The following is an 18,181-nucleotide window of genomic DNA, read 5'->3' on the forward strand; positions in this document are numbered from 1 at the left end:
GAAGGAATTAACAAGTAATTTCCAAATGGGACAGTGCTTTGAGGGCTCAGATAGCTTAAATTTTTGCCTTCTAAGCAGGATGGCTTCGTCCTTGTTGTCCTGAATTGGTGTCTCTTAATCAAAAGTCACTAGTAGGTTAAACTGCTTTGTTTATGGACGTGTTCCCAGTACATTAAGAGATGGCTGCTGCTGCTGCACCTATTTTCATTGGACTATCTCTTTGCAGCAACTGCTAACTTCAGAATAGCAAGGACTGGAGAAATGCAGCCCTGAAACTCTTGTTTTACAATATTAAACCGTATTAAACGTGTGCTTTGCCAAGGATGACAACATTCTTGTTTACATATAGGTTGCATGTAAACAGAAACTTAAAGAGCTCGATAAACAGAAGGACTATAAGTGATTTTTGGAGAGCTGGAGAGGCTGCAGTGCATTATAACATGCTTGCTTTTCTTAAGGAAATTCCCTAATGGGGATTAAAATCTGGGAGTGCCAAGATACTTGCTGTCACACCTAATTCACTGACCTCTTATCTCACCGTGTGTCTTCTGTTCAGGGATGATACTTTCTCTGATACACTGAGCCAAAAAGCTGACAGTGAGGCCAGCAGCGGACCCATAACTGAGGACAAGTCGTCATCAAAGGACATGAATTCTCCCACTGACCGTCACTCCGACGTGTATTTAGGAAGGTAAGCTTGCGGATGCCAGGTTTTCAGTAGTACTACCCACAGCTCAGGTAACACAGCAATTACTTCTCCACGTGCTTGTGGTGGGTCACTACCACTTGTACTATGACCACTTCTTCATTCGTGCAGGCAAAGAAAGCGATCAGAACCTCCACCTCCTCTAAGACGCCCCGGCAGAAGCAGTGACGGTCACTGCCCCGTACACCCGCCGCACCCCCTCTCTAATTCCTCTGTGGAGCTGGGCTCCCCCAACCTGGCGACTCACTGCAGCCCCAGGGCCCTCCTTCAAAACCGCAACCTCAATGCAGACAGCCCTGAAAGGAGGCGTAGGCCTGGGCACGGCAGCCTCACTAACATCAGCAGGCACGACTCTCTGAAGAAGATTGATAGCCCTCCCATTAGAAGATCTACATCGTCTGGTCAGTACACAGGCTTCAACGACCATAAGCCACTGGACCCAGAGTCAATAGCTCAGGTTTGTGTCGTTTTTTTTTCTGCTCTCTCCGCTTTTCTGAGGGGCAAATCGCAGTGAACAGCATAGCACAGAGCACAGGCAGTAGTAGGAGTGTGTGTGTGCAGGAGAACATCCTACTTAGCTTTGTAAACAGAGTGCATGTGAAAGAAGATGCATTAAGGGATTCTGGATAGAGAAGCACAAGGGGAATAGACATTGCAGAAGCAATAAAAAGAAATTATTTCCTCTTATACCATAATGAAATTGTCTCTGCCACATGCACCGCTAGGATGATATATGATTACAACAGTTATGTAAATCTGTGTGCTCTGATGAAGGCAGGCCTAATCTAACGTGCATGTAATTAGTGTTCAATTATTTCTGAATATTACGGTATGCAGAAGAGTGCTTTGACTGGCTAGTAACAGCCTTTGACATTCAAAGCACAGATTTACATTCCAGAGTCTTGTGGGTATTTAGTTTTCATATAGTTCATATGTAGTTCATACAGTATGTTGATTTGATGCTTGTAGTTGTTCCTATGAACATAAAATGCAAGAATTTGCACCAGCATAAATCATGGGCAATACTGTCCCTGTGTGAGCACCAAAACAGTCTCATTCCTGGCAGCAAAGAGATGAGAAGGACGGAATAGGGAGCACCGCGGTCATCAAATTGGTCTGTTGTACAAAGCTGGTACCAGTGAGCTCTTGAACAAATTGATGCCACTGTCTTCAAAACCCAGGTTTTGTCTAGGTGGTATAACGTGATTACTAGGGGCACCCTGAGGGTACAGTATGATTGCAAAAGTATTTTCCAATAACGCTGGCACTCATGTTTTAAAATTTAATGTACTGACAATGCTTGGTTTCAAACTCTGCTTCTGACGAGGGCCATAAGGGGCATGGTTGGGTCAGAAAGCTGAAACATGTACTAGAGAGTTAGGAAATCTAAGTGTTGTTACTGTTTTGTTTTACTCTAAGTTGTTTATTTACTTTCTTGAACCACACACAGCGCTGTTTGGCTCAAGCTATTTTTTGTCATGCCTAAACTAGTGATAATTTGGCAGTGAAAGAATCTGAACTTTGTTTAACTTACATGAAAGTTACTGTGAACAAGCAGGGAACACCAGATCAGTCATCAATCTCAGTCATATCTCAACTCCACTGAAAAGTAATAAACTAGTCTTGGTGCTTTCTTTCATCCTTTGTCCTGGAAATCCTGATAGAAAAAAACAGTTTCTTAGCAAAGCTCACTGAACAATGATATCTTAATTTTTTTTTCTGCTTAAAATTTAGCTCAGAAACAGGAGGAGAGAAGAGCTAATAGACACACAAGCCTGACTTCCTTACAAAACCTGGCTCATAATCCCTATGAGGCAGTACAGATCCTGAACACCCGAGGAAGTAGATGAGGGTTGCAATCAACTAAGAGATAACAAATGGACTAAAATCTTTACAGCTGTCATTACCCAAGAGATGACAGAAATCTTCACAGTTAAAAATGCTGCAAAACAAATATCCATTGTCCTAACAGTCACTGAATAAAATGGCTTCCAGGTTTTGGCTTAATTGATTTTTTAACTCTTTAGATGAATGTTGACTCTCTAGTGCCACATAAACAGGTTAAATCTTTGTAATGTTAAGTGAAAGTTGCAATCTTATTAATTGCAGTGTCTTTCAAATAAACATGGTGCAAGTTGGCTTTAACACTCTAATATTCGTTGAAGAGAGGATGGTTGGCAAATTAACTCGTGCATTTTCCACGCCCTCCCCTGCTCCTCCTGCTCTTTGCGTTCAGTAGCAATTGCAGTGACTTGCCGCTCTCTCTGTGCTCTGCCCCAGGACATCGAGGAGACGATGAACACGGCGCTGAACGAGCTCCGCGAGCTGGAGCGGCAGAGCTCTGCGAAGCACGCCCCGGACGTCGTGCTGGACACCTTGGAGCAGATGAAGAACAGCCCCACCCCTGCCACCTCCACGGAGTCACTGAGCCCTCTCCATAGTGTAGTTTTACGGAGCTCTGAGCCCCAGATTCGCCGTAGCACTAGTTCTTCCAGTGACACCATGAGTACTTTCAAGCCCATGGTGGCCCCTAGAATGGGAGTGCAGCTGAAACCTCCTGCTCTTAGGCCAAAACCTATTGTTCTTCCAAAAACAAATCCTAGCATAGGGCCTTCCCCTCCTTCCCAGGGTCCAGCAGACAAATCTTGCACAATGTAGAAAGCTCAGCCACCCACAGTGCCCGGCTGGGGTATGCTAGGGAAAGGAATGGATTAACGATAGAAGTCAGGGCTCCATAACACCATTTGGTTCATGTTTATAACTGGAGAGGCTTTGTTTTTCAGTGTTTTTGAATGTATTGTCTGAAACTAGCTACATTAACATGGGCATTTGTATTTTGTATGGTTTCAATTAAAAGAAAAACTGGACAATTGTGCATCATTAAAAAAAGAAAAAACACAACGTAGACTTACTTGAAAACTTGATGCTGCACCATTTGTAATAAAATCAACACGGATCACAAACAGCTTGCCACGTTGTACCATATTTCACAGTCTTACTATAATTACGTAATACCAAATCCTGCACAAAACTAAGGGGTGGGGAGGGGGTATCGGGGGAAGTGGAAACTCATTTCTAGGTCACCAAACCAAATCTCAAGCAGGTTAGTAAGAGCCGAAATCTAGCATGTGAGGATTAAGTGTCTGTGTGGAACGTCTAAGTCATCTCAGGCCACGTCTTATTTAAGACACACACACACACACACAATAAAGCCCTCACAACTCTCACAATTGGCACGAAGTTTTAGCTTTCTTGTTGGCAGTCTCACCGGAGATGAGCGCTGAATAGATCTGGAGATCACGTTGCTCTCACCGATAAAAAAGCATCATTTCAGGTCACAGCTAAAGCACATCTCCAGGATAGTATCCAGAAACTCCTCTTGCCATCCGCTGTAATAGCTTTTTCCGCAAAGATAGACCCTCATTCCCTGACACCACGTTTTTCACAAAAGCTAAATTCATTTAAAGTTCGTAGTTCAGCGAGCCAGGCTCTGGGGAGTATGTGAATCTGTTGGTCCATTAGGTAGGCTGATGGGCGATTAAAAGGATCAACTACACAGTAATTCAGCAAAGTTTCCCATTGACTTTACTGCTCAGTGTCCAATTAAAAGCGTGATTTGAGTTGTAATAGCCAGAGTTTCGAGCTGACCCAGCTCTGCAGGTTGCCTTGCGCAGCGCAAACACCGTGCACGTTCCCTGGGTTGTGCTGACTGCAGCAAGAAAGGGGCTCCGAAGACGGACGGCCTCCTGCCAGCTGGGCAGGGGTCACTCGCAGGACAGGCAGCTGATTTTCTACCACCTAGAGTCAAGCTGACTCAAGTTTTCCATAACCTTTTTCCCCCCTCATTTTAATGACAGGAATAAATACCTTCCTTGTGTCTGTGTGTGAGTGAAGGCTGTCAGCCTCGCTTAGTGCTCGGCTGTTGGGCTGTGTTACACGTGAGCTAAACGTACATTGCAACAGTAAGGCATAACATTATTTCTGTGAATATATTTTCCAGCATCCAACCCATAAAACAAGTTTTGGTGAAGAAGATGGAAGAAAAATCCACTGTGGTTCAGCTAGAGGAGCACAACAGGCTTTGAGTAAGATCTGTCTTTCCACACGTTATTTAAGATCTCACCATTGCAAAGCTTTAGGTCGCCCCCCTCACTGTACGTAAACAATTCAGGTTCGGAGGGGAGGAGTAGTGACGACGTTTGACAGACATAATTACTGAGGTGCTAAGACTTACGAGCAACTTACACCTGCTGTGGTTTACTCTCTGTAGATAGGTAATTCAAAGCCCCAGGTGTGAAAAGCATCCCAGGAACTGCACCGGTGAGCCAACCTGTCAGGGCTCTTCCCACCCTTCCTGGCGTTTGCAAACCCATCAGCCCCCAGCTGCAGGCTGTAATCTACCTAGGTTAGCTGCAAAATCCTAATCCCGCAGCGTGGGCTGTGCAGCTCGAGCAGTGCATCTCCAGCCCAGTCAGCGCTGGTCTGTAGGGCCTGCTCACTTCTTCGGGACCAGAAGATACATGCGAGTAGTTCCCCCCTCTCCTCAAATCAGTGGAACAAACTGGAATTTCAGCTGTCATTTGAGTGCAGTTTTAGTCTAGCGTTCCTAAAATAACCTACTTGGCATAATTGAGATGGGTACCTGTATCTTTAAATTGCATAGGGAATTTTGTATGTTTAAATAACTGTACTGGACTCCATAATGCTTATATTAGAAATTGTTTAGCAGAAAAAAAAAATATTAGAAGCAGTGCATTTAGTGAATGCATCCACTTTAGTGCATTCACACAGTTAAATGTGTAGTTTGATGGTTATTATAGATACTTAAAAGTATAGTAGGTGGATATGTAACAGGAAAGACCGATACAACTACAGACGTACTAAAGGGTAACTCCTGCACACCTAATCAAATCAGTATTGTCCTTTACTGTCAAGTTTGATAAATCGCAGTACTGGTAGCTTCCTGCTTGTTGACTGTTACCTAATTGTGTCAATGTACATCTGTAGTATGTACATGTGAAAGTGCCTTTAAATTTTAGAGGAGCTTTAGCCTTGCTCTTGTACTGTTGCATTTCCATTGCATCCTTCCCTGTTTGTGTATGGCTGCATTCCCATTGCATTCCTTCCACCCTCGAAGAACAAACGAAAACATGGATACTTCATGGTTCTGGAAGAGAAATGTACTGTTAATCTGTTGTGACAATGCACTTTTATGTATAGTACTGTACATTTTGGCATGTACCATTACAAGCTTCAGTATACATTCAGGTTTGTTCCTCATAGTGTATCTTTATAATAAAGAAGATAGTTCTGTCTGTGCGTGTAGTTTCGATGGGTAAACCTCCATACTGCCGAGTGTGGATTTCCGATTTACCTTCACCTTACACATACAGAGAAAATAACCAGCATCTCTCACCCCACCCCGTCAGGTCCCAGCACCATCCTGGCCTGACGAAGTGCTTCTTCCCGCACAGGATGCTCCCGAACTTGCAGAGCACCAGCCCAAGCTCACCCAAGCCCCTCCATTTCCGAAGCCCACCTCTGCAAAGAGCCCCTGACCTTGCACAGTAGGGGGAAAAAGCCGTCGTGGGTGGCCATGCCCTGTCCCCATGCCTGCCTGCAGAGACCCCCCCCCCACCTCCCATTGGGTTCACCCGGCACCCTGACACCACTTGCCCACTCCCCAGAGGGAAAACGAGGAGATGGAAAAGTATTTCCAAACCTTGCTTAAAAGAAATATTAATAATAATTTTTTTAAAAAAAAAAGGAGGACCACCACCTGCCTGGCGGGAAGGGAGGAGAAGCAGGGGACACACATCAGCCACCACTGCTTGGAGCAAAGCTTTCCCTCCTGGTGCTGCTGGAAAACCCGCAGGAACACGAGTCCTTGGTGGTGGGCTCGTCTGCCAGCCCGTGGTGCCAGCCTTTGTACTCCCGTGTCCAGTGACCTACTTTAGGTATTTCGCCTTGTCCTCTGCCGCACAAAAGCCAGCTGAGAGCTGCAGGAGGGGGAGGCACAGGTCAGGCCTCATTCAAGGTCCTGCGTAGCCCAGAGGACGCGTAACCTAATTTTCACAGTCAGCCCTTAGTCTGCTGGGGAGAGAGGCTTCTCTGGCAGCTTTCAATCTGTTTTAAAATAAATGGGAAATCACAAGAAGGGCAGCAGCCTCCTGTTGTTTATCTTGATAGTGGAGTTCTGTTGTTGTGCTGTTCCGGTTTTCTAGTTTGCTCCCGGGTTTTGCAGTGAAAGCAAGCCTTGCCGTCAGGGGACAGGGGGTTTGGCAGGGGGACAGGGAGCCGCTGGCCCTAATAGCACTCAGCAAAGCAACAGGAGTGACGGTTTGTTGCTCGGAGTAAAGTTGATTAACGGGACAGAAAATGAGCAGCAGTGCAAGCGGTGCACTGAGCTCACCAGGCCACCCCTGAAAAGGCCTGCTTCAGGCCACGTGCAGCACCAGGACTCAAAACTCCTGGTCAGCCAGCCCCAGGAAAACTCGGAATAACTCAAAAGCCTGGCACCCTTTCCCAGTTCTCCTTGTAGAGATGTGGAGTCTGTTCCTTCGTAGCCCTGCACAGGAGGAGCCTCAGCTGGGCTGGTGAAGTCCCCACTGCTCAGAGGGACAACCCTTCGCTTTGTCCAGATGGCGTGGATCCGCAGGGAGCAGCTGAGACCGGACCAACCATGAACTAGCAACACGGCAGGAAAGCGCCGTTCTTCTTGGTAGGAATATCACACCCTCCACAAAATTACAAAGAAACTTTAACTCTGCCTAGGTTAAGAGCACCAGGACACGAACGCAGGCGCCCAAGGGGCGGCTGGCAGGCGGTTTTCCACCCGAAGCCGCGGTGGGCCCGAGGCGGGCGCACCCCGCGTTGGGGCGAGCACCTGGCGGCCCAGCAGGACCAGCACGAGCTGCTTCTTGGCTTGGGGGCCGCGCCTGGCTGGTTTTCAGTTAACAAACCGTAGAAGTGAAATAACGGTGGGAAGTGCAAGGTGAAACAAACTGGGCTGTGAAGCATGAAGACAGAAAAACTGTGCTCCGCAAAGGAGGCTGCAGACTTGCAGGATTGGGATCAATATTGGCTGCACTCAAGATGGCAGCGTGGCTTCACCACAGCCCAGCGCTGCCTGTTCTTACTGCCATGGAGCACACTGATTCCCCGCTCAGTGCCCACCATGTGCATTTTCTGTAGCATGTGCTGAAAGCTATAAGCACCGGCCCAACAACACAAAAAGGTGATTTACATTTATTTGAATGAATTACTTTCCAGGAGAGCCAAATCACCGAGACCAGCTCTGCTCTGCAAGGGAAAAAAATAGGCACTGAAATAGTCGTTTTTCTAACAATGGCTTTTTGATTGCAATGAAACATTAACAAGGAGACTGTCATCAGAGTCATGAAGCGTACATTTAAAGTGTGCTAAAGGTGGAAAATATCTGAAATCCTTCACAGCCTTGACCAAGAAATGCTGAGTGCTGTGAGACAGTTGCAGTGGTCAGTGTAACACATCCGATAGGTTCTCACCTTTCTTTTCCTGACTACAATGTCTACGGAGGTACCCATTACGATCATACACCAATACCACAGTGAAGGACCAGCGAGGTGAACACAACGGAGTTCCCACCAGTACTCTCACGTGTAAGCTGAACTTCACTGCAACATTTTTCTCAAGTCTTTGGATGTTTTTTTCTTCAGCACTACTCCAAGAGCATGTCAAAAATAATTTCAGACCGATCATACAGACTATTTTTTTTAATTTTTTAAATTGTACATCAAAAGGCTAAATTTATGGTTAAATCCCAATTACCCTGAACAAAATCCGTTTATACACAAGATTACAATCAGGAATTGGAATGACTAATCTGGGGCTGGCAATTCACAGAGTAAATTCCAAATTCCCCTCTATTCTCCTTCAAAAACAACAGTAACAACGACAAAACACATATATGCACACATCATCACTCAGCAGCAAAGAGCTGGGTACACTCTGAAATTCCTGCTTCATTTTTTTACTTTTTACCCTGTTTCACTTTGGGGTGAGAAAATAGGGCGACGCGGTCAGTCCTGCGTGCCCTGCACCCCCTGCCAGGTGAGAGGAGCATGTCGGTGGGCAGCAGTGCGGGGTCGCCCCACACCCACAGGACCACCCCACCCTCGTGCCCAGCTTTCTCCAGCCAGACGTGGTCCCACCTGCAGCCCCGTGAGCGAGGGTGCTGCTGAAGCCACCGGAGGGCTGCTCCTGGACCTGGAACTGCAGCCAGCGCACCGCTGGAAATCAGTACAGCACAGGAGCACGACTGGGGTTTTGCTTCTCTTCTGGCGTCCAGGTACCTGGAGGAGTCCAGAAGAAACCCAAGGTCAGGCACAAGGAGCAACACTGGGCGTTGAAACCTCCCCCGCTCTGCTTGGTAAGGGTTTGGGAAAGCTGCAGGCAGTGATCCAGAAGCCAGGAGAAACAAAAGCCTGCCAATGACAGGGCTTTATTTTCTTACCCCTAATGTAGATCAACAAAACGAGGAACTTTCAGAAAAGACCAAACAGAAGTTTAGGTGAAAAGCCCCGGTGCAACTTGAGTAACGGGCCTGAACAATGTTTGCTTTGATTCCGCCCTTAAACCTTGGCCCTTCAAAATGCTCCAAGCATCAAAAAAGAACTTACTTTTCCACAAACCAGAAGTTCAGGAATATATTTCTTACATATGGTAGGCCTAAATGCCTTTCGTAGCTGTACAAATCCATGAAGTGCCTTCATGAAAATGTGTATGTTCAGGGAAGCCGCAGCCGCTTTTTTGCAAGCTTTTTTGCAGAAGCCTAAGGGTTTTTTTTTTCCTGTATTTTGTATTTGCATTGCAACATCAGGTCTTGGTGTTGACCTCTACAGAAGTAACTTGATTTTTTGTTTACAAGTCAGCAGTGTCGGTGTTTGCTATTTCACTATTTTTACCTTTTCTTATTTTAGAGGTGTTCCAGCAGGCTCAAGTATTTAAATATAATTTTTGTGCATGTTTCGGTGCCGTCTCCATTATCAGACACGTCCATTGTTACGCTGAACTAAACATATTCTCCCAGAAACCTAGGTAACCATGGAATAACTCTGCTAATCTGTTTTTCTCTCTTAGTTAAATTAAATTGATGCAGAGGCAAGTCCTACAGATAATTTCAATTTTCCCAATATTTCCATTATTTTTGTGAAGAAATAATAAAAAAAAAAAAAGTGCCATCCCAGGCCCTACAGTGTTCCCAGCAGCTGCCCACTGTCCCCAGACGTTGGCCAAGAACCAAACCTGCCCGAGCAGCTGTGTGCTGGGGACAGCGCAGCTCAGGCCAGGGTGGCTGCATGCACCAAGACCTCCATCCAGTGCTCACCTGGAGTTGTTCAAACTGGAGAGGAGGAGGCTCTGAAGAAACCTCACCGCAGCCTTCCAGTACATAGAGGGAGCTTATAAGAAAGATGGGGAGAGAGTTTTCACAAGGGCATGTAGCAACAGGGCAATGGTTTCAAACTGAAAGAGGGTAGATTTAGAATAGATATAAGGATGACATTTTTCACTATCAGCATGGTGACACATATTTGAAAGTTACTCAAAGAAGCTGTGGAAGCCCCATCCCTGTAAGCGTTCAAGGCCAGGTTGGATGGGGCTTTGGGCAACTGCATCTAGTGGAAGGTGTCACTGGAAAGGGGTTGGAACTAAATGGTATTTAAGGTCCCTTCCAACCCAAGCCATTCTGTGTAGACTGAATCCCAACTGATATGGTCCAAGGTACAGCAGCATCCAAACGCTGCAGGAGTCAGACCACACCTTGCTAGCTCAGCAAAGGACTGGATTCAGTTCATAATAGCTGCTCATGGTTTGTGTGGGTTTTCTGTAGGGTTTACCTTGTAAAGAGAGCTGGATATTGCACATTTCATGGCAACGGTGCTGGCTTTTGGCCACCACAGGGTTTTGCATGTCCTGAGCAGGAGGCAAACCTCGTATCCAGCCCAAGCAGTGAGCAAGTTAACCTGTGTGGAAACGTAGGGCATCGGGTGTTGGCTTGTGCTCTAAAATACATCATTTGGCTTTTGATAAAGCAGAAACACTCCAAAAGGCCTGAAACAAACCAGCCAATAACCCCTGACTAGATTCTGCTAAATTTTGCCTGATTATTTCACAAGTGACACCCTCTGTTCCAGACTCAGACACCAAACCAATTGGTGCCATGGTCCTTCAGGAGACTCAAGAACTGCAATTGCATCCCTCATTCTATGTATTAGATATTAACTCTACATTGTATCTTTATGAATGTATTTTATATCTAAAATCTAATTTTGAGAAGGCTGGGCTGTGAAGTTATAGCAAATAAGTTGAAGCAATCAAAAGGTCAACCACAAACTGAGAAAAAAAATATTTCTTGCACAGCTGAACACCTTGTTAATACAAGACCTAAAACAAAGCATTAAGAAATGCAGAGAGAGAAAACAAAGCTGGCTTGTAACAGACCTTTCACAGCAAATTCTACAAGCCAAAATATGTTTTCCATAATAAAAAAATGGACAAAAGACTCTCTGTCACCTCTCCCTGAATTAAAGTTTTGAACTTTGTCTTATTGCATTGTTTTGCTACAATTCTTTCATACTTTCATACATATGATACATGTATTTCATTGCAAAAATGTATTTAAAATACAGCTGCTTAAGCAGAACACTTTTTTCCTGCTCTTCCAAGAATGAAATATTCAGGGAATATTATGGATTTCATGAGGTGGCGTCTCCTGGTGGGACAGCATTGTACAGGAACATGGCTGGCCATTTCTAACAGAGAGGCTCTGGGGGGGTCTCATAGAATCACAGAGGTTGGAAAAGACCTTCAGGATCATCAAGTCTAATGGTCAACCTGACCTACAGAGTCTTGGTAGTAACCCATGTCCTTTAGCACCCCATAGATATGTCTGTTACATACCTCAAGGGATGGGGACTTCACCACTTCCCTGGGCAGCCTGTTCCAACACTTGACCACCCTCTCCATAAAGAAATTCTTCATAATGCTCAACCTAATCCTCCCGTGGTGCAACTTGAGACCATTTCCTCGTGTCCTATTCCTTCTAACCTGAGAAAAGAGACTGACACCCTCCTTGCTGCAACCTCCTTGCAGGTAGCTGTAGACCGCAATTTTCACAACACTTACTGTTTCAATACCACTTTCTTTAAATGAATCTGTTAACATCAAGTTTCCTTTGGTGAGCTTGTAGAGCATTTTATAGAGTAATAACCCCTATATTTTAGCTGCCACTTGATTAAATTGCTGCTACATCATTTTTCACTTCTCCTATTTGCAGCACAATCAATTGCTTTCGAATCCCTGCAAGGATAAGAACAGCAGCTGTGTCAGGTCTCTGATATAGATGCACACAAACACACACAAACTGGTTTCACACCTCTACCCCAAACCTGGAGGACAGACTCTTCCCTGCTCCCAAGGCTTTGTGGAAGTTCCCTAACTTCTTTCCTTAATAACAGACCCATAAAGCTGGGATAACACTTCCTAAGTGTTTCATTTGCATTTATTTACACTTTTAAGAAGATTGAATGTGAAAATGTTGGAAGCTGAAATCCCCTTGGATGCAGAGCATGTCTCCCACCATCAGAACCACTCACCAGCAGCCCAGTTACCTTCACATGGGCGCAGAGTTCTCCTCCTTCCTGGCCTTTGCTGGCATTTGATGAAGCAGCATCCTGCGGTGTGCTCACAGCAGAGCATCAAGAGTACATCGTCTGATGCTTGACTTGAACTTGAAGTGACCGGAGTTCACAGAGGGAAAAAGATTGGGCCACAATGCCAATTCGCTTCGGTACTTCTTTGTAGCATACTGCAACGTCTCATTACTCTTCTTGCCACGTAAAGAGTCAGTGATGTAGATATCAGAGGAGTTTCACTGCTGTTTAATATTGACTCTACTAGTAACTGTAATAGTTTGTTGAACATCTTAGAAAAATCTCCAGGGTGAACATTCACTCATCAGAGCTTGCTCTTAAAATATTTGCAGCAATCTCCTAAAACTTCTTTCTAGCAAGAGAACAAGTTTCTGAACAAATATTGTTCCTGTAAATAAACACTTTCCCAAAAGATCAAGTTTTTTACTATATCTATTGGAGTTAGTCTGACATCCCTAAAAGCTCTCAGTGCTTGTAAATCACAAATTTAATCATTAGCAGGTTTCTGTGTTCTCTAATCCTGTGTGCAACCTCAGCAGCAAGAAGTGACTGCCACAACTCTGAGCAGTATCCTTCCTCTCAGTGAGCTTTAAAGTTTTTCGGCAGCTGAACACAGTTAAATCCACTTCTCTCGAGATATGGTGACAGATATTGTGTCAGATCATTCTGTCTCTGGAGAAGGGAGAGAGCACTCAAGAAGTCCGGGCATAAATCTCCTAATCTATACCCGCGTAACTCCAGAGATATTCATGATTTCAACAGCCAGTTTTCTTTTATCATCTGAAAGACTGATAAGGTAGGAGAGAACAATGTGTTATGAGATTTCTTGAAGTGACTTGCCAAAAATTGCTGACAACACACCTGAAGAACAATAGTGCAGATTACCAACCTTCACTCACTGGCATCACCTGATCTGGAACCCAGCTGAATTTACATCACAGTTTATGCCTGAATAAATCTAAATAAAGGTCCTGTAAAGTCTTTCACACTTCATTTGTTTGTGGTTACACTGTGGCCCCAACACAAGCAGACTGAGCAGGGAACAGCTGGGGCAGCTCTGATGGCTTCCAGGGCTGATGCAACACCTGAAGAGCAAGACGGGCCCTGCACAGGTGTCCCACCTTGTGTTGGTGAGACAATCCAGGCAGGTTCTCTATTTAAGGCCAGCACTTGAAATTACACAAGTAAGTAAAAGCACAGAATATTTTGTATGAAAAGAAATGAACAATAAGATGATGAGATGACATGGCAGAAGAAGACACATCTGCAAGATCTTTATCGAGATGGAGCAACATTTTCCCAGTATTTTACACAGCTTCTTGTAAAACTCGTGGCTTTGAGAAGCCTGTGTTAAGAAGTCAACCAAGAAAGGCTGCATCATCTTTAGCTACAAGTGCGTGTAGCTCCGTACCTCCACTCTAGTAGGGACCTCTAGAGATAACCAGTAAGTCTGGAAAAACAGGGCCAGCACATGGTGGTATCTTGTTGCTTCCCCACAACTTTCAGCTGAGAGTTTACCTCACCCAGAAGCTGCATTTTTGTGCTTGAATTGGTACATGGGTACCGTATGGTCTCATGAGCTCCTGAAAACTTATTTTCTTAGGTCAATGAGTTTGACATCACTTATGGGAGAAATTATAAAGCTATGAACAAAGAAAATAAAAAGAAAACTATTTGTATTTTCGAGGAACTATAACAAGCTCTCCAGTGTGTGTCACCAACGAGAGCTTCTCACTTGAGCTGTGTGCTGAAGCACACAGTAATCAGGGGTTTATACAGCAAAAAGGACTTAAAAATGCAACTGTGATTACAAAGATTTAGGAGTGCCAGGCATAACAAGATTCCCACCCAACACTGCTCAGGTCCAAACACCAACCCCAACACATCCCTGAGCCAACACCTGTCTTAGGCTTCCTGGCAATGAACACCATTCTGCTGGCACACCCAAGACTTACCTGCTAAAAAGCACAGAGCAAAATAAAATATTGAAAACATTTATGAAGTATCAGCACTGATAAACTGTACACCTAAAATTCAGGTTTTCCAATTCCCAGACTCCCTGGTGCCTGCAAATAACAGTTTCTGAAAGAAGCCTATACTCCTTGCCATGAAACACTAATACTATTTTCAGGCTTCATTTTGAGGTGTATGGCTTAGCAGAGAAACTTATGTGCAATGAACAGTTTAGGGATATTTGGAAGTAGACCATGAGCAGAATGTTTTGTTTTCTTAAAGATAGGCATCATCTTGAGTCAAGGTGAATATGAAAATTTTATCCTTACAAAACCAACTGGATATTCTCTGCACTCTAGGAATCTAGTTTCTTGCACAACTGAAAAAACACAGCTGATTGATAGGTACTCTCTCTGCTACTATATGGGTAAAATATGACTTTCATCAGCTCTCCTAGAGAAAGGACCACTGCAAACAACATAATTTACATACAGCGTCCTTGTCCTGTTGATGACCTATATATATATTTATATATACAAAGCCACGAGGGGGAACTGGTGCAAAGCTTATGAGTAAGGAAAAAAGATTGCATATTCTTCTTAATGCCTGAAAAAGAAATCACAGGCAATTTAAATAAAACAGCAACAAACAGATGCATTTCCAAGACAGAACATATTTTATTCTGTACTAAAAGAGAATATCTGAAGCAAACTTCAGCTCAGCTCAAAATTATTTTTTCAAATGGGCACCTAATGTCCTATTAAATTGTATCATGTGCAGATACAGATGTGAAGAGCAGGCACAAGATTAAAGTGCCTGGAAACAGCCTCACTAGCAGAAGTATGTTTTATTAACGCACCTTACATAGTAGTGCACATAATTATGTTAGGTTTAGCAACTTATGGCTTACCAGAGGCATTCTTAGCTTTCTAAATGTGAAATAAAAATCTAGCATTGGGATGCGAAAAAATAAGTAGCCATATGGGAAGGATATTCACTGTCTGCAGTGCGTGCAAACATTTCTACCAAGGAAGAAGACGTGGGGTGAGTGGTCAAGGTCAGAGACCCCCAAAACTGTGTACATCACCCTTCTGGAGGAAGATGACAAAAAATTCCACTCCATCACCATGACAACTCGTGCTACATCATTGCCATAGTAACCAGATGAATATCATTAGTTTTTAACCACACGCATGGCGAGCAGGTGTCCAATGCGCCAACGAGGAGGAGCCACTACTGCAGCCACCATTGCCACCATGGCCACCACCACAGCAAGCGCTTGGCTCTGCCCCACAGCCAGTCATGCCCAACCCATCTCTGTGCTTTCACCTGACCTCTTTCTGCACTTCCCAGCCACCGTCCAAGCTCCCCACCACTTCCAGCTCTCAAAACCAAGTTCATCTTGTTGCTGGAGTGCTGGAGTGCTGGAGTGCTTTTTTTTTTTTTTCCCCAGTGATTTATCAGGCTAAAATTAAATGCCACTAGAAAATTTTCATCTTCATGATGAGTCATTCAAAATCTGCTCTACTAAACCAGCGCACCATGGGGTAGCTTTACACTCTGCATTTGCGTCCCACACACAGTTGCAATATCAGTTCAAAGGCACTGTCCTGTCCCCTGAAGAGCTGCAATTTCAACACAGTCATGTCGAAAGAATGTGTTTACTGCACAGCACCAAAACCCACATTATCATCTTTTAGTGCTGGTTCAGCCAGGGCTGCAGCCTCCCCGGCAGGGTTGTCATCGTGTGTGGTGATGTACAACAGCAGCAGGAGAAACACAAACTGACACTCTTCAGATGACATCAAAGCCCAATAATTTGCTGCTGGGTAGTGTTTTTCATCCGGTTATCTTCCAGCATGGAAAAAAAAGGAAGAATAAGTAAAACTGCTAATGGGTTTTGACCCAGACTGGGGATGGGAAGTGAAACATGGGTGGTGGATGAGTTTGGCCATCAGCACGGATTTCTGTAGCAGGTTTGGGAGGGATTTGTGGCAGGGCTTCACTTCCCATGGACACGGCTCTGTGCAAGGTAGACTACCAAAACATTCTAATGTGCTTAAACCTTAAGGCTTAAACCTTAGCCTGGTGCTGCCTTTGCCTCCCAGCATGGCCTCCTTGAATGCCTTTCCCTCACAAAACAAACCCGCCTTGGGGAGCACACACTGACAAAGATGAGAAGTGACTGGGAGAAGCCTCCTTGGGGACCTTTGCATGGAAAGCTGGCACATGCTCACCCTTGACAGACAAGTACTCAAATTGAAAAGAAACAGATGATACCCGCCCCCTCCCCCTCCCCCCCCCCCCCCCCCCAAAAAAAAAAAAAAAATCTTCCCAGGAGCGTATGTCAAAAGATGTAGGTTTGGATAGATTTGCCTCACTGGAGGATCACATCTTGACCAGTCCTGGAGCTGAGCTCGGAGCAAGAGAGCCGACAAAAGGCCATTATCAAACTCCCTAAATGGACTTCAACAGTCATTAGATCATATTGCACTGCCTTGGTGAAAGATAATTCTGTTCTTCTATTGTGTAGGAAGAAGAATGAGGAAAAGAAATATTCTATACAATGCAATGCAATTTTAAGTGAATGGGTAGTTTCCAACAGAAAATCATAAAAGCCTTTTTACATTTTTCTTTCAATTCAGTGAAAAAGTCCCTCACAAAGAAGATGAAACAAAATCATTTTAGCGTTCATATATATATTAAGGTATGAAACTAGATACTTGTTATTGCTGTTTACAGTTGAAATAGAAGTGCATAAATAACTTGATAGGAAAAAAAGCCAACAATGCTAAAACAAATCTGACTAGAGCTGTAAAATCTACTGCATGTTTATAAATGTGCAGGAGAGTTCAAATTATTTTATCCTGGATACAGATTTATTCCAAAAATATATTTTTTTTTTGACTTAACACTACCCTCTAGTGGCAGTTTTTGTTTCACTGAAGCAAAAATGTAGTTTAGTGTATTGATCTTACGCATCAAAAAATGGTACAAAAATTGCAAACAGATATTTGCTTACCCGAGTTGAATTTAACGCCTACACTCTGTAGTCTTGAAGGAATGTCAGCTTTGAAAAAAAGCTCTATCTGGCTTGTCTCTAAATATAACTTATAAAAGAAGTGTCTAAGAAAATCCTATCATGAAAAGCACAAAATAATTAAATCTATATAAAGCACGGTTGCAGAATAATCTTCCAGATGGATAAATTCTTTAGTGCTTGGAGAGCAAATTATACTCTGAAGCATGAAGCTTATGTTTTTAATATACTATTACAGTATCAACTCCCTGAAGACATTTCAGCTGACAGCTTTGAAGACAGTTAAGGCAAGAACTTGAAACCATTCAGACTTTGCTCCTCTTTCTTGACTGGTTGGATACACTAGAAGATCATTGGTAAGTGGTTTTTTTGTTTGTTTGTTTCTTTGTTTTAACTGTTCTCTTCCCTGGGAACTACTTAGCAGTGTTCCCTAAGAATCTGCTCTAGAGCATTTAGAGGTTCATGAGAGCTGGTTGTTTTTCAAGAACCACCTTTAACAGCCTGGGAGCAGGCAATCCTGCAAGTCTAGCAAACAGGACAGAAGACTGGCCTGGCTGAACAGGGAACTCCTCCTGGAACTAGCATATAAAAAGAAAATATAAGACCTGTGGAAGCAAGGTCTGGCTTCACAGGCAGATTACAGAACTGCAGTTCTCATCTACAGGGAGAAAACAAGAAAAGCCAAAGACCAACTTGAGTTGTCACTGGCCACTGTGGTGTCAGACAACAAAAAAGGCTTTTTCAAGTATGAATACAGCAAGAGGATGTCAAAAGAAATCACTGAAATGA

At 44.0% G+C, this 18,181-nt stretch overlaps 1 protein-coding gene and 1 long non-coding RNA gene across 4 annotated transcripts in view; one reads left to right on the top strand and one right to left on the bottom strand.

Moving 5' to 3' along the window:
- The window catches only part of SRGAP1 (SLIT-ROBO Rho GTPase activating protein 1), a 151,509-nt gene extending 145,488 nt beyond the window's left edge, over positions 1 to 6,021 (top strand). For 2 of the 3 annotated variants that reach the window (XM_048065364.2, XM_048065365.2), the window contains exons 20-22: positions 557 to 691; positions 818 to 1,163; positions 2,987 to 6,021. In XM_048065364.2, coding sequence (XP_047921321.1) covers positions 557 to 691; positions 818 to 1,163; positions 2,987 to 3,364 — 859 coding nt within the window. In that variant the 3' untranslated portion in view covers positions 3,365 to 6,021. Of the gene's footprint in view, positions 1 to 556; positions 692 to 817; positions 1,164 to 2,440; positions 2,704 to 2,986 lie in introns of those variants that run through there. The other variant, XM_066992485.1, reaches the window with a different exon arrangement.
- A 2,384-nt stretch (positions 6,022 to 8,405) lies between these two features.
- Positions 8,406 to 13,150, bottom strand: LOC106045586 (uncharacterized). Its single transcript, XR_007163777.2, has 4 exons — positions 12,358 to 13,150; positions 10,585 to 10,710; positions 10,074 to 10,146; positions 8,406 to 9,039 (listed from the first exon to the last, which is right to left on the bottom strand). It is a non-coding gene; the product is annotated as an uncharacterized lncRNA (long non-coding RNA).
- Positions 13,151 to 18,181: the final 5,031 nt, after the last annotated feature.

Source organism: Anser cygnoides, chromosome 1, assembly GCF_040182565.1.
Source record: "Anser cygnoides isolate HZ-2024a breed goose chromosome 1, Taihu_goose_T2T_genome, whole genome shotgun sequence".
NCBI lineage: Eukaryota > Metazoa > Chordata > Aves > Anseriformes > Anatidae > Anser > Anser cygnoides.